The 14,694-nt window shown below is 42.5% G+C and overlaps 1 protein-coding gene across 1 annotated transcript in view; it reads left to right on the top strand.

The window, feature by feature from the left end:
* LOC117385592 (artemin) overlaps positions 1-14,694 on the top strand; it is a 48,098-nt gene extending 33,404 nt beyond the window's left edge. Inside the window, exons 3-5 of the mRNA XM_055228742.1 lie at positions 8,908-8,978; positions 12,159-12,372; positions 13,744-14,694. Of these exons, the coding sequence (XP_055084717.1) occupies positions 8,908-8,978; positions 12,159-12,372; positions 13,744-14,243 (785 nt within the window). The 3' untranslated portion in view covers positions 14,244-14,694. The remainder of the gene's footprint in view (positions 1-8,907; positions 8,979-12,158; positions 12,373-13,743) is intronic.

Below are 14,694 nucleotides of genomic sequence, written 5' to 3'. Positions count from 1 at the left end.
TTTACTGTACCCCCTCGCTCCCCTCCGCAGCGCAATCAGTGACAGGCTCAAGCTGCGGGTCAGGGCCCTCCCCGCGCACACACGGCCCTAATAGGAGGTCGTTATTGTCAAGTAGGGAGGCTAAGTTACGTGTTTTTACTGTAGGTGTAAGCTAGGCGACGCGGATTGGGCAGAGAGATGAAATGTTATACAGTAGGTACCATGCGGATAATCAGGAACAGGCTGAGGAGAAGGTGTCAATTTAAGCCGCGAGCAAAAATGATGAGGTCCCGGACCACACAATGTCATTTTTGACAGAGGATTGATTTAGAAAGATGGGAATTGATAGCTGCAGTATGGAACTTTTAGGTAAAATATTTTAGATTGTGTTTGTTTTGGTTGCGTTTGTGTGGTGTTTATTGCACTGAAACACATGCATTCTTGCTATAAATGGGCTTGCATCTCCACAAACATGACTCAAACATGGCCTTGAAGCGTTATGTTTCCATGGAAATGTTGTTCCTTAGGCCATAATCTTGACAGTATGCCATAAAACATATGTATCTCTCTGGAGAATGTTTTAACTTTGTATTTCCTGAACGTATATACTTTATTTTATTTTATTTATTTCTAAGTTTTTTGTTTGTATTTTTCTGTATTTTGAACAGGTCAGGGTTGTCACACATGTGGCATGGTTTTTATGCCAGATGCCCTTTCTGTCACAGTAGTTGTTATCGGCCGAGGGCATAAAGGGGGAATGTGCGCCAAATATGCAATTGTTAAATGCAATTTGAACTAGTTTCCATCCAGTTGGTGGGCAAAGTCTCAACCCACACCAGTAATGCCTCAATAATAGACCATATATAAGCTCCCTTTGAGTATCATAAGGATAGTATCAATTTATCTTTATGGTTTTGTGCAAAAATAAAATGGTTGTGTGACATGTATAAAACTCTTAACTACAGTAGGAAACTATTATAGTTCAAACCCAAATAGGCCTTCTGCCAAACATTTACTGCATTCATGTGGTTCTTATAAAACTCGAGGATTGGACCGTGTTGGGACTTGCTCCAGTCGAAACATAAATGGTGCACAATGCAACTTGATATGTTTCTATTGACTTCTCTTCATTAGTTTCATTCATTTATCCTCGTCTGCGTTCCGCACAGTCAAACAGTATGTGGGTTTGTGTACTAGTGTGAGAAGGCACCCAAACAGACTGCTATTTGCATTCTTGTTTCAAATTTGAACCAGGCTGTGTGCAAAACATGTTTTATGCACCTCTGGGGACACACGCACCCCGGTGTAGGAAGCACAGGCCCTGGTCTCGTTCAAAATCTATGGGTCAAATGTATCCAGGACAACAGCCAGCCCAGTTCCAGGGCTGACGCAGGGTCCAAATCACCTCCCTAATTACTATGTAGCTACAGCTGTGTTGTTATGTCCCAAAGTCTTGTGAATGAAAAGTAGTCCACTTCAGATTTCCCACCATGCGTCACGGAAAGTAGTGGACACTACATGTATGAATGTAACAACACAGAGGCACTATTTTACCTTTCTATCAAAGCAGTCATGGAAAAAGTGTAGTGCTGCTGTAGAGTAAGTTACTGTGTTGGTTTACTATGTAACAGGTTCGCTTACGCTGCTGTGGTGTTTGCTTACCAAGGTAACCTGGTAAAATTACTACCCAGGTTAAAATGGCAAAACGTGAGCCAGACAAATGCTCATTTAAGTAGTGAGTTTGTGATGGGCTAATATTTATAATGTATGTTTGTTCATTTTACCAGCAAATTATAGACAGATCCCTCTACAGAGACCCTCTTCATAGTGGGCCAGATAGGACGCAGATAGGTTCACTTTCCCACATCACAACAATACCCCAGCTACAATTTAGATTTTTAGCTGGACATTGTGTAATCTTGGACTCATATTTGCTCCAAGCCACAGAAATACTTTGGTTACAGAATATTTACCTGCATTAAAATGTGTTGACATTACTGTCCAATCAGAATACTGTATTCTGAGTACTTTACTTAATGTTTGTTCTTCAAGTTGCATTATATCACAGTGTGAAAAAATTTAGGATTAAATTTCATATTGATAAAAGTTACATAGTGTAGTTTAAAGTTGTTTTTTTTTTAACAGTTAAGTGACAAAAGATGCCAGATGCCAGAAGTGGCTCAACAGGCAAATCACAAAACACCAAACCTGCTCAGACAGAGGCAGCTCACCCTGCGGTGCTGCTTCTCTTTAAAATGAGGCACATTGAACTTGTGCCTTTTCCAAATACTTAATAAACTCCCTCTCTTCACTCTCCTCCCTCTCCTTTCTCTCCTCCCTCTCTTCCCTCCTTTCTCTCCTCCCTCTGTCTTCCTTCTCCTCCCTCTCCCCCTCTTCGTTCTTCTTCCTGTCCTCTGTCTCCTCACTCTCCTCCCTCTTCTTCCTCTCCTCCGTCTCCTCCCTCTCTCCTCCGTCTCCTACCTCTCTTCCCTCTCTTTTCTCTCTCCTCTGTCTCCTCCCTCTCTTCCCCCGTCCTCCCTCTCTTCCTCTCTCCTGCCTCTCTTCCCCCTCTGTCTCTCCCTCTCTCCTCCCTCTCCTCCCCCCATCCCGCTCTCCTCCCTCTCTTCCCTCCTCTCTCCCCTATCTCCCTCTCCTCCCTGTCTCCCTCTCTCCTCCCTCTCTTCCCTCTTTGTGGAGTATTCAGGGTAACAGTTCAGGACAGCAGCGCGCTCTCTGCCGGGGGCTGCTTTACGGGACGTCCCAGTGCAGCAGGCCTGCTTAACAGCAAGCACAGGCTCAGACACAGCAGTGAAAATGTGAGGTGACAGAGCGCAAGCCTGATGGACAAACTCAGGGCTTTAATCACACAAACAAGGAGGAACATATGCCAGACTTCACAAAGATACAGTACACAAGAATACATTAGCATTCACTTAGAGCAGAGGGCAGCAACCTGAGTCACATGAGGCTCTTTCATCCTTATACGTGGCTAGAGAAAATAAATTAATTACAAAATTTAATTAAAACATATTTAATTTGTGTTAGTTCTCTTTTTAAATTGTAGTTTAAATTGGAAGATTATTGTGATCTTGAAATAAAATACGCCTCACAGACGACAGACTGCAGTCCTGTGTAAAGATGAAAGTGACGTGATTTGCAGACGCTGTGCAGAGGTTCAGGAGCAGAAGTCTCTGTAGCACTTCATGGATTTCAGAAGCAACACTATAGTTGTTTATACAAAGCATAAAGGTAAAAAATATATATATATATGCAGCGCTATCTTCAGTGTTATTTTAGATGTCAAAACGTATTTGTGTCTTTTTGCCATGGAAACCAGGTCCAAATGACTCTTTGAGTGTTAACGGTTGCCGACCCCTGACTTAGAGGGAGCCAAAGGTCAGCTACAAAACATGCAAAAAAAAAAAAAAAAAAGGAACGAACATAGCTAACCTGCTAGCCACCGTGTTACAAATAGAAAGTGATCATGGAAACACTCCTCTCTCTATGACTGCTACAGTGAGTCTCATCATTTTAGTCTTAAAATGTTTGTATTAACCTGCTCTGCATGATGCTGGTGTTTTTATTTTGCTGTTGTGTCTGTAAATCAAGATACGAACATTAATAACAGACAGCTCCCGGTAGCGTTAGCAACAGGTTGGATTGACAGCGTTGCTAAGTGCTCACTCCCTGCTAAACCAGCGACGCGGACGGGAAGAGACGTTACCTTCAACAGCCTCGTTCCGGATTGGCTCTTTGGTTGCTATGATACTCACACTTGGAGTTCCAAATTTGTCGTTATAATTGTTAGCGTTGATGAGCTTCATTTGACTGGAGCCGAACACTGTGGGTAACGTCACACTCGCATGATTGAAATTTGATTCAAAAACAAGATTATAAAAAATAGTCAATGAAGTAGCCTATAGTCTAGTCTATTCTATTCATTAGTATCGAAATCAAGTTTGAAATTTTAGTATCGTGACAACACTACACTGTAATTATGAAACTGTGATGCGACTGGACGAAAGCCTGATGTGAAAACTCCAGGTTTAAATCGGCCAAACGAGGTGGTCCCATGTGCTTCCCTTTGCAAATACAGTAGCCAAGCATACATTTACATTACAGTGTTTGTGCTGTCCCGTTTCCCCCTTTCCCTGGCCCACCTTACCACTCCCCCAACCCTCCCACCCCCTCTCCCCCCCTCAGACCCCTGTAGGCGCGAGGCAGTAAACAGCTCCAGAGCAGTGGGGTGAAATGAAGCAGCCGACAGCCCCGCCACAGCTCCGAAAAGGGGGTCTAAACGCTCCCAGCTGCGGCGTAACTTGGGACTGACAATGGTGCCCCCCTCCCCCCTCCCTCCTCCCACGGGACAGGCTGAGGGGAAAGGCCCAGGTCCCGGAGAGCTCAGGTTGTAAATCAGGTTGGGAGGCGGTTTTAGGTTTCTGCCGCTACGAATTATGCTAACTGTGTGTGCCATTCCTTGTCCTCATGTTCCCCCGCTCGGAGTTATTTTAAACCCAGACTAGAGAATAATGATTACTCTGTTGATGTGTCTAAAAATGATACGAGTGACACATTCGATGAACTGATATGTTTTCAACGGCGAAGTGCAGAGAGCATCAGGACCAGGGGTTTAAAACCTAAAGGGGACTGTATGTAGTCTGTGCTGGGGTTTAGATAGTAATCGTCTTGAGAACAAAAAAAATCAAATTGTAAAAGAATAAAGAGGACACAGATAGACCATGTTTATAATGTTTAAAATCAAAATATTGCGTACAGTTAAATTAAATAAAGGACATGCAAAGAAAACCTACCAGGCATTTTCCCAGTTTACTCCAACAGAGGGATCTATTTGTAATTTCAAACATGGAGAAATTGAGAGGATGTGATGGAGGAGAGTGAGATGTTCTGAGGATGTGATGGAGGAGAGTGAGATGTTCTGAGGATGTGATGGAGGAGAATGAGATGTTCTGAGGAAGTGATGGAGGAGAGTGAGATGTTCTGAGGATGTGATGGAGGAGAGTGAAATGTTCTGAGGAAGTGATGGAGGAGAGTGAGATGTTCTGAGGATGTGATGGAGGAGAGTGAGATGTTCTGAGGAAGTGATGGAGGAGAGTGAGATGTTCTGAGGATGTGATGGAGGAGAGTGAGATGTTCTGAGGAAGTGATGGAGGAGAGTGAGATGTTCTGAGGATGTGATGGAGGAGAGTGAGATGTTCTGAGGATGTGATGGAGGAGAGTGAGATGTTCGGAGGATGTGATGGAGGAGAATGAGATGTTCTGAGGATGTGATGGAGGAGAGTGAGATGTTCGGAGGATGTTATGGAGGAAAATGAGATGTTCTGAGGATGTGATGGAGGAGAATGAGATGTTCTGAGGAAGTGATGAGGAGAGTGAGATGTTTTGAGGATGTGATGGAGGAGAGTGAGATGTTCTGAGGAAGTGATGGTGGAGAGTGAGATGTTCTGAGGAAGTGATGGAGGAGAGTGAGATGTTCTGAGGATGTGATGGAGGAGAGTGAGATGTTCTGAGGATGTGATGGAGGAGAGTGAGATGTTCGGAGGATGTGATGGAGGAGAATGAGATGTTCTGAGGATGTGATGGAGGAGAGTGAGATGTTCGGAGGATGTTATGGAGGAAAATGAGATGTTCTGAGGATGTGATGGAGGAGAATGAGATGTTCTGAGGAAGTGATGAGGAGAGTGAGATGTTTTGAGGATGTGATGGAGGAGAGTGAGATGTTCTGAGGAAGTGATGGTGGAGAGTGAGATGTTCTGAGGAAGTGATGGAGGAGAATGAGATGTTCTGAGGATGTGATGGAGGAGAGAGATGTTATGAGGGGGTGATGGAGGAGATATTATGAAGGGGTGATGAAGGAGAGATGTTATGAAGGGGTGATGGAGGTGTGAGACACTGAGGAGATGATGGAGGAGAGTGAGGAGGTGATGGAGGCGAGTGAGAAGCTGATAGAGGAGACTGAGATGTTCTTAAGGAGATGATGGAGGAGAATGAAATGTTCTTGAGGAGATGATGGAAGAAAGTGAGATGTTCTTGAGGGGATGATGGAGGAGAGGGAGATGTTCTTAAGTAGATGATGAATGAGAGTGAGGAGGTCATGGAGGAGAGTGAAATGTTCTTAAGGAGCTGATGGAGGAGAGAGGCTATGAAGAGGTGATGGAGCAGTGATACACTGAGGAGATGATGGAGGAGAGTGAAGAGATGATGGAGGCGTGTGAGAAGCTAATGGAGGAGAGGGAGATGTTCTTGAGGAGATGATGGATGAGAGTGATGAGGTCATGGAGGAGAGTGAAATATTTTTTAGGAGCTGATGGTGGAGAGAGATGTTCTGAGGAGGTGATGGAGGTGTGAGAGATGTTCTGAGGAGGTGATGGAGGAGAGAGAGATGTTCTGAGGAGGTGATGGAGGAGAGAGAGATGTTCTGAGGAGGTGATGGAGGTGTGAGACATTCTGAGGAGGGGATGGAGGAGAGAGAGATGTTCTGAGGAGGTGATGGAGGAGAGAGATGTTCTGAGGAGGTGATGGAGGAGAGAGATGTTCTGAGGAGGTGATGGAGGAGAGAGATGTTCTGAGGAGGTGATGGAGGTGTGAGACATTCTGAGGAGGTGATGGAGGAGAGAGAGATGTTCTGAGGAGGTGATGGAGGAGAGAGATGTTCTGAGGAGGTGATGGAGGAGAGAGATGTTCTGAGGAGGTGATGGAGGTGTGAGAGATGTTCTGAGGAGGTGATGGAGGAGAGAGAGATGTTCTGAGGAGGTGATGGAGGAGAGAGAGATGCTCTAAGGAGGTGATGGAGGTGTGAGACATTCTGAGGAGGTGATGGAGGACTTGGGTAGTAAACTAGAACGAATGAATGGCAACAGATGAGAGGAAAGAGCCTGACGATCTTGTTTTTTGTTTGAAGACACTTTCCGTAGCTGTAAGGCTTTAAATAAATCACATCTGATTTACAATGAGTGACGAATCAGGTTTTTGTCAAAGCCACTGATTTAAGAGCCTTTATTATCTGACAACAGACAAGTTTGGGTTGTGGATGAGAAAGCAATAGCAGAATAGAATAAAAACATACAAAACATACAAAAACATGTGTCTTTACTCAGAGTGGGCTTGAATTTCCACAGACCTGACTTATATGACCTGGAGGAGGGCATTCTCCTGGTTGTTTCCATGGAAATGCTGTTCCTTTAGCTGTAATATTACGCAGCATGGCATAAAACCTATTTATATCTATAGGGAATGTTCTGTTCTGAAATATGGTTTTAACTTTATATTTACAGAAACTTACATACTGACATACTGTACCCGCTAAAGGTCCATTATGTAACTTTTCTTGTAAGGAGTCCAGTAACTGCTTCTCTCCATGGTGATGTTTTTGACATTTATTCAAGTATATATTCTTTTATTGGTAGAAAAAACTGTCTTTATGGAGAATTAAATGAAAAATGACAATTAATACCATACTACGGAACATTCCAGGTAAAAGTTATAACATCTCCAGGTGGCGAACAATCCTCTGGAAAAATTTCAGAATGCAGATGTTGACTTTTCTATTTTCTCAGATGATATTTAAAGTGTTAAACTTGCTCAAAAACATCCACCAGTAACAAAAACAGACATTGGCCATAACATCTTGACATTTTCATACTTTGTTTTGCCTGTGGTAGATTGTTCTTTTTGCCACCTCGCCCCATTGCGTTGCCAGTTTGGGAGCGCTCTCTTCTTGTCTTCTCCTCGCTCTTCCGTCTCCGTGCACACACTTGACTGCAGGGAAGTGGGGACTCTTAAATAAACATGGCACGCTTATCAGTGGGATCTAAAAATACACCGTGAGGCAGTACACGCTCGCAGTGCCAAGGCGAGCCAAATCAGCCACGCGATGACAGAAGCTCCTGGTTATGTTTGTAGATACATGCGCTTCAATGGACCCGGGACAAATTGTTTTAGGATACGCTGAGGACTTATTTAAAGGAAGCTTATTTTTATATAGCATCATGTTTGTTTGTTTTTTGTAACTTTTAAAAGACTTTTTACACAACAGAGTTCAAATGCATTGTTATATTAAAGGTTAAAGGTGCATTATGGAACTTTTATGGTGTTTATGGGTTCTGCTATGTGCTTGTTTGCATGGAGACGTTATTGCTGTAGTTGTATGTTCCTCAGTATGACATTTAACCTATCTATCTCCATGGTGACAAGCACAATAACAGAACAACTTTTCAAATTACAGATTTCCATATTACAGATTTCACCTTAAATTTAACATATTTTAAATCTTAAAATCCAAATTTCTGCTTTGGATCAACTTTAACAGATAAAAAATAATGAAAAAAATCCATAAAATGTAATGTGTTAATTTACTACTGAGTTTCATTTACTCAAATAACTTTTTAAATAAATTGTGCTTTACATTTTGTGAATATTTCATGCGTTTTTGCTTTGTTTATCTCTCGTCATTTACTTGAATTACTCCTATTACCCAAAGTAGCCAATTAAGAAACTAATATGTTGCCAGTTTCAGTTTGTATATATTTTTCCTGACACCTTGACCTCTTTAACCTCTCGGGCTTCCCCTGTGGTTACGTAATGACCCCAGAGCCGCAAAGTGACATTTTAGCGATCACGTCTATGTAATCATGAACGACCTCCTATCTGCAGCTGGATCTGACTCCTCGTGTGGGCCTGAAGAATGCTTTTGACTCTTTGTGCGTGCGACATGCCGACACTAGCTAGCCGCTCGTGTTAACTCAGGAGGCCCCCCGGTGTGTTGATCTTTACTGTATCTCGCAATGGCGGACATCGCATCACATCACCCGCATGTTTGCCGTTGAGTTTATGTTACGTTTTCTATGGGAGTTTTGGAGACACAGAGCTGCCTTGTTCGGTGCTCCACATGAGTCTTGTTTTCTTTCTCAGGTGGGACGTCCTGGAGGGTTCGGACCAGGGGCAGACAGGAGGTCGCGTCGGTGATGTCAGCCAAAGCAAAGGTATGGACCATTCAGAGTTTCTTATCTTCCACAAACTGTGCTTCAGTACTTCAGAACAGTCTGTGTGGCTTTTGTTCATGGTTCTACAAAATCAGATGAAACATAGAATAAAGCACATTTATGTAAACAGTGGAGTGGTAGAGGAAGCAGTTTTCTTGTTCATTGCACGTTTTGAAATTTTGAAAAGTAATACGTCTGGAAATCCCAAAACAAAAAGTGCCTGTGCTACCTCAGAATAAATATCAAATTTTCAGTGGTGGAAGAAGTACTAGATTCTGCTACTTAAGTATAAGTACAGATACAGAGGTAAAAAGTTATTCAAGTAAAAGTAAAAGTATCACATGAAAAAATCAATACAGATTTTGGTCAGCATTTGCAATACAAACCTATTTCTTATTTTTTCTTATGAATTTTGTGTATTTATTTTAGTTTACTCAAAGCTGAAACCTGAACTTGAACACTTTTGTCAGGATGTTACACGAACATAGTAAAAATAACCTCTCAAATCATATGAAAAGTACTTTTTACTTCAAGAATGTAGTGGAGTATAAAGTACAGATACCTGCTCTCAAATATAACGAAGTAAAAGTAAAAAGCATCCAATAAAAAATATACTTAAGTCAAGTACAGATACCTAAAAATTCAACTTAAGTGCAGTACTTTACTACTTTTACTTTGTTACCTCCTACCACTTTTAATTTTCAATATTTTTTGCAATATTTTGTTTCTTTTTTTTGTTTTCAGACTACAATTATTTAACATGTTAACATATATACAATACAAGATACTGTATACAGGTTTTACATATCAAATATATTCCATTTACACAGGACTTAAAGCTACCATCTGTATTCTCACATATCACCACTAGATACTATCTACGGCGCTGCTGTCAGATATTGTGCCAGAGCCTGAGCCTGATAAAAAACCAGGTCCGGACAAAGGTCAGATGAGGGGAGATGATAGCTTTAAATAATAGGGACCTTTACAATCTGCTTCGTGCTACTACTCCAATTGCAATTTTGATGAAAAATGTGCAGCTTTATTCAGATTGTACTTTTAAAACGCATAGAAACACACCCAGATGAGGACAGCTTTCACCACAGAAACAAACATGTGGCAGAACCTCTATTTGAAAAGTTACATAGCGCACGTTTAGCTTTTTAAAACATTTCTGATATACCTGTACTGCGTGCCTCCCCATTGCTCCAACCAAGGGCTCTTCCAGTAAGTTACTTCAGTACATCCTCAAATGCTTTTCACTGGGGACTGCTGGCTACTGCAGATTATACAAGTGTGAAGTGAATCGGTGCGCCCCACTTCTTGGCAGCTCCGGCTCCTTGTAACTCGGCCCTGAGACTGCTCTAGCGTACTATTCTCTGGCAGCGAGCGCAGGAGAGAGATGGTCGTGGTTCAGTGGCTCAAATAGAAGTCTGACGCCACGCTGCCCGAGCCTGCCATCGCACTTTGAATCAAACGTATTGTATTATATTATTTGCATATCAGCCATGTCTCCGCAGAACTACTTTTAATGCTGCGATGAAGCGTGAAATGAAGCTTGTAAATTCTGCTAAAGTGCTTGACCTCAGAAAGAGTTTTATGAACCGTAGAAAGATAGGCTGTTTTCTTTCGGTTGATAAAATTTAACTCCATTACAGATCTGAGATGCAGACATAAAAAAAACGTTCTGGTGCCAACTTGTTTGTTTCAGTTTTTCTCATAAACATAATAGAGTGGAATGGTTGGTCCAAACGCCTCCGGGAACTGCTCCTGTTCGAGGTCGATATAACGGAGACAGCTCGCGTTAGATGGGACGTTTAGATGCCAATAAAACATCTAAACCCTTACCCATTACTGCACAAATGTAGGCACCCAAGTGTACGTTTACGGTATGGAGGAGAGCATGAAGGCACGGCAAGTTTATTTGTATTATGCAATTTGTTCAAAAGTAATTCAAAGTGCTTTACAGACTAAGAAAGACATTAAAAAAGTGCAAAATAAAAACCTTTCAGTCATATGCATAGCTAAACAGAACCATTTTGAGCCTGGATTTAAACATTGTTAAAGTAGAGGTATGTTTCACATCTTCAGGAAGACTGTTCCATAGTTTAGCTGCGTAAAACTGAAACGCTAAAACGCCGATGCTTAGTCCTGACTCTGGGCACCAGCAGGAGGTCGGTCCCTAAACCAGAGCAAAACAAGGACTAAACCAAAGCAAAATAAGGACTAAACCAAAGCAAAACAAGGACTAAACCAGAGCTAAACAAGGACTAAACCAGAGCAAAACCAGGACTAAACAAGAACTAAACAAGGACTAAACCAGAGCAAAACCAGGACTAAACAAGAACTAAACCAGGACTATCAGGAGGCCAGTCCTTGAGGTCTTCACAGTGCGAGATGGTTCATTTGGCTCTAAGATGTTGATCGAAACACCTGGCTGGATGCTACAGTTTAATAGTGAAATATTCATCTGAGCTTGGATCAAAATCCAAGCTCAAATTATGTGCTGTCTGAATGTATGAATCTTAATGCATTTTTCACAGAACTCCAATGCTAGTGCACTGTGTCATTCCCCAACTTGAGTCATTAACTGAAATTGCCTCAGTCGTGCTAGTCGTTAACCCGACTATTTTCAATTTTCATTATTTCACACACCAGAAAGCTTTAAAACGTTATCTGTCTGTTGCAACCTTACCACGGCATTCATTTAAGTAAAATAGAGTTTGCAAAGAAAGTGTCATAATGTTTATTTTTCGATAAAGACAGGTTAAATTCTACACCTGCCATTATCGCAAAACACGTTAAATATTACTCTATACTCATGTTTAAAGAGTAAAACTAATTGGTAGCATATTTGATGCAGTTTGTCCTTGTATGTGTTGTCATAGTAAGACTATGAGCATATCGGATTTTGACACAAGTTTGTTTCTGACTCGATTTGGGGAATCACACACAGTTAGCAATTAGGCTAGTAGTTGTTAACATAATTCATGCAGAGTGGGTTAATATGAACCTTTTAAGAGTCTGACAGCAGCAGTTGCAGAGAGAGGGGTGACAGATTTTCAATGTAAAGTGAATTGGAGCCAGAATCAATGCAGCTAGAAGCACGACCATGCTCACTTACTATTTGTTTGAAAATGGTACAGATCCACCTTTAAAACTTGACCTCTTTCATTCCAGGTGCTGCTGTTGGTGCTCCTCTCTCTGCTCCCGGCGATGGGAGGTGCTAGCGTCATAGGCAGCAGTGGAGGAGCGGGGGGAGAGTCTGGCCCCGCTGTGGGGTTGCACCAAGGCCCAGAGGAGAGGCAGCTTCCCCTTCCCCTGCCCGGAGCACCGGACGAAGAGCAGGAGGAGGAGGACAACGACCCGGATCCGGCGTGGCACAACCTCTATGGTAAAAACATGGAGGGAGAAGCTGAGGTGGCTGGTGACTCTGCTGCTGTGGGGAGATACTTAGAGAAAAGCTGTAGCTGAAAGGTAGATTTGATTTGTTGTGATTGGCTGATAGTGACAGGACAGGACGTCCTACACGGCACTAAACAGGGGACACGTCATGTTCAGCTCAAGATCATTCTAAAGAAATTCAGGAAAGATTAATTTCTGTCCTGTGAATGTGATTTCTTTAGTATGGTTCAAATGCTTAATTAAGTATCTAATTTCAGTATCGGTTCAGTATCTAATTTCGGACCCAGCCGCAGTTTCCTTGGTTGAATTATTTCTTCAGTTTTATCAAATGAGTCTGTGAAACTAGTGGAAGTTTGTTGTTTGTTCTTCTGTTCTTCTGATGTGTTCTGTCAAATGCACATGCTGCTTTTGCTGTACAGACGATAAAAGTGCCCATGTTTCAGCTAAAGTTTCTCCAGAGCTCATAGGACACAGTGACATTTGCGCTGTGCCTGTGGCTGTTCAGACACAACATGTCCTCACTGCAAAACATGTCTCAAGTTAGACACAAGCCCACACGACAACTGTGTCTAGTGTAACTGTCAGACACACCAATCCAGCCTTTTCACTTCCGATACCAATTTTGATACTATGGCTTTAAGAATCTGCCGATACCCGATATCAGCCTATGCCAGTCCTTAAAACAAGATTAATTTAAGACAAAACTGATCCAGATGTGTTATGCAGCTGTTATTTCTCCCAAATAACCACAGACCGACTTTGTATAAATACTATTTCAAACATTATGAGACTTTTTGGATCAACTACAACCAGTAAATAGTCTTGTTACATCAATGTATATGTCCCACCACAATATCAACTGAACCGATATTTGGAAAGCGATATCCAATCCAGTATCTCTGTCGATATCCAATACCATATCAATTCGGTGCTGTTTGCTGAATGTCTCTCCCCACTCCTCACCCCAGTTTTGCTCTGCACACTACATACTGCATACGTGTTTGTTAATGGGGAAGTACCAGATTTGTTTCATGTAATAAAGTATAAATGGACATGAACCAGTGCAGATATGTTGTAAAATCAGGTTTTGTATATACAAAATGAGAGTGTACAGTCTACATCTAATTATAGCAGGATTTTTTCCAGTTACTTCCTGGTTTGCTGCTGTTAGCATGCAAGTTATTGTTAGGAGTGACCAGTTATTTCTGTGCAGATCAACACTTTATAAAATGCATCTGCTAAATCAGCTGAAAAATAAACTCACACATTTCTTATTTTGCCAATTTATGAATACAAAAAACTAATAAATCTTAATTATTAATTAATTAGTAATTAATCTTTGTGTTTTTCCTGATTTCAGACCCCTACGTAGTGGACGAGATGGATGACCATCCCAGTCTGCGCTGGACGGGCCGATCTCCTCGCTCCTCAGACCCCTCAGACCCTCAGGCCAAAGGCTCGGCCAAGAGAAAGAAGAAGAAGAAAGAGGAGGATGCAGAGGAGACAGCAGGAGGGAGGAGGAGGGGCAGGGGCAGTAAAGCTCCCAAACACAGCAGCAGAGACTGTCGTGTGGAGCGGCGTCAGATGAAGGTGCGGGACTTAGGCCTGGGATACGACTCAGACGAGATCATTCTGTTTAAATACTGTGTGGGCTCGTGCCAGTCGTCCAGGACCACCTACGACCTGGCCCTGAAGGCTCTGCTCCACAACGGCTCCTTACCTCGACGCACGGCCCGCAAAGTGAGCAGCCACCCCTGCTGCCGGCCCGACCGCTACGAATCTGTCTCCTTCATGGACACCCACACCACCTGGCAGACCATAGACTCCCTGTCGGCCGCCAGCTGCATGTGCATGGGCTGAACGAGGGGCTGAGCTGAGTGGATGTACAAGACACCAAGCTCAGCACCAAAGTCACAGGAAAACCCTCGGATTTGTTTGACGATGGTGCATCTCCTCCAAAGAGTCCACAAGCAACTTACCCAGAGCAATAACCCTGGCTGTTGTGGGATTATGTAATCTTTGATACCATCAATACATTACTTTTAGTGAACTAGAGTTTTAGCAGGCCACTCCAGTCAAGTGGAGTAGGACAGGTTTTGGCTTCCTCTGGGCAGAATCTTAAAAGCCAAAGAAGTGGACGTCTCTGTCATAAGTGCACATGATAGAGCTGTTTTTATGGAAAACAATATAATGTCATCAAATCTTCCTCACCAGTGTTTTAGATTGCAGAGGTTTTATTTGTACACTAAACAGAAGATTAGGAGTTCCATCATTTCATAAGAAGGCATTTTTGGACCAAAGAGAAAATGGA

The sequence above is a fragment of the Periophthalmus magnuspinnatus genome, chromosome 17, assembly GCF_009829125.3.
Source record: "Periophthalmus magnuspinnatus isolate fPerMag1 chromosome 17, fPerMag1.2.pri, whole genome shotgun sequence".
Taxonomy (NCBI): domain Eukaryota; kingdom Metazoa; phylum Chordata; class Actinopteri; order Gobiiformes; family Gobiidae; genus Periophthalmus; species Periophthalmus magnuspinnatus.
The sequence above is the reverse complement of the archived record's forward strand: the minus strand, read 5'-3'. Positions and strand labels throughout refer to the sequence as shown.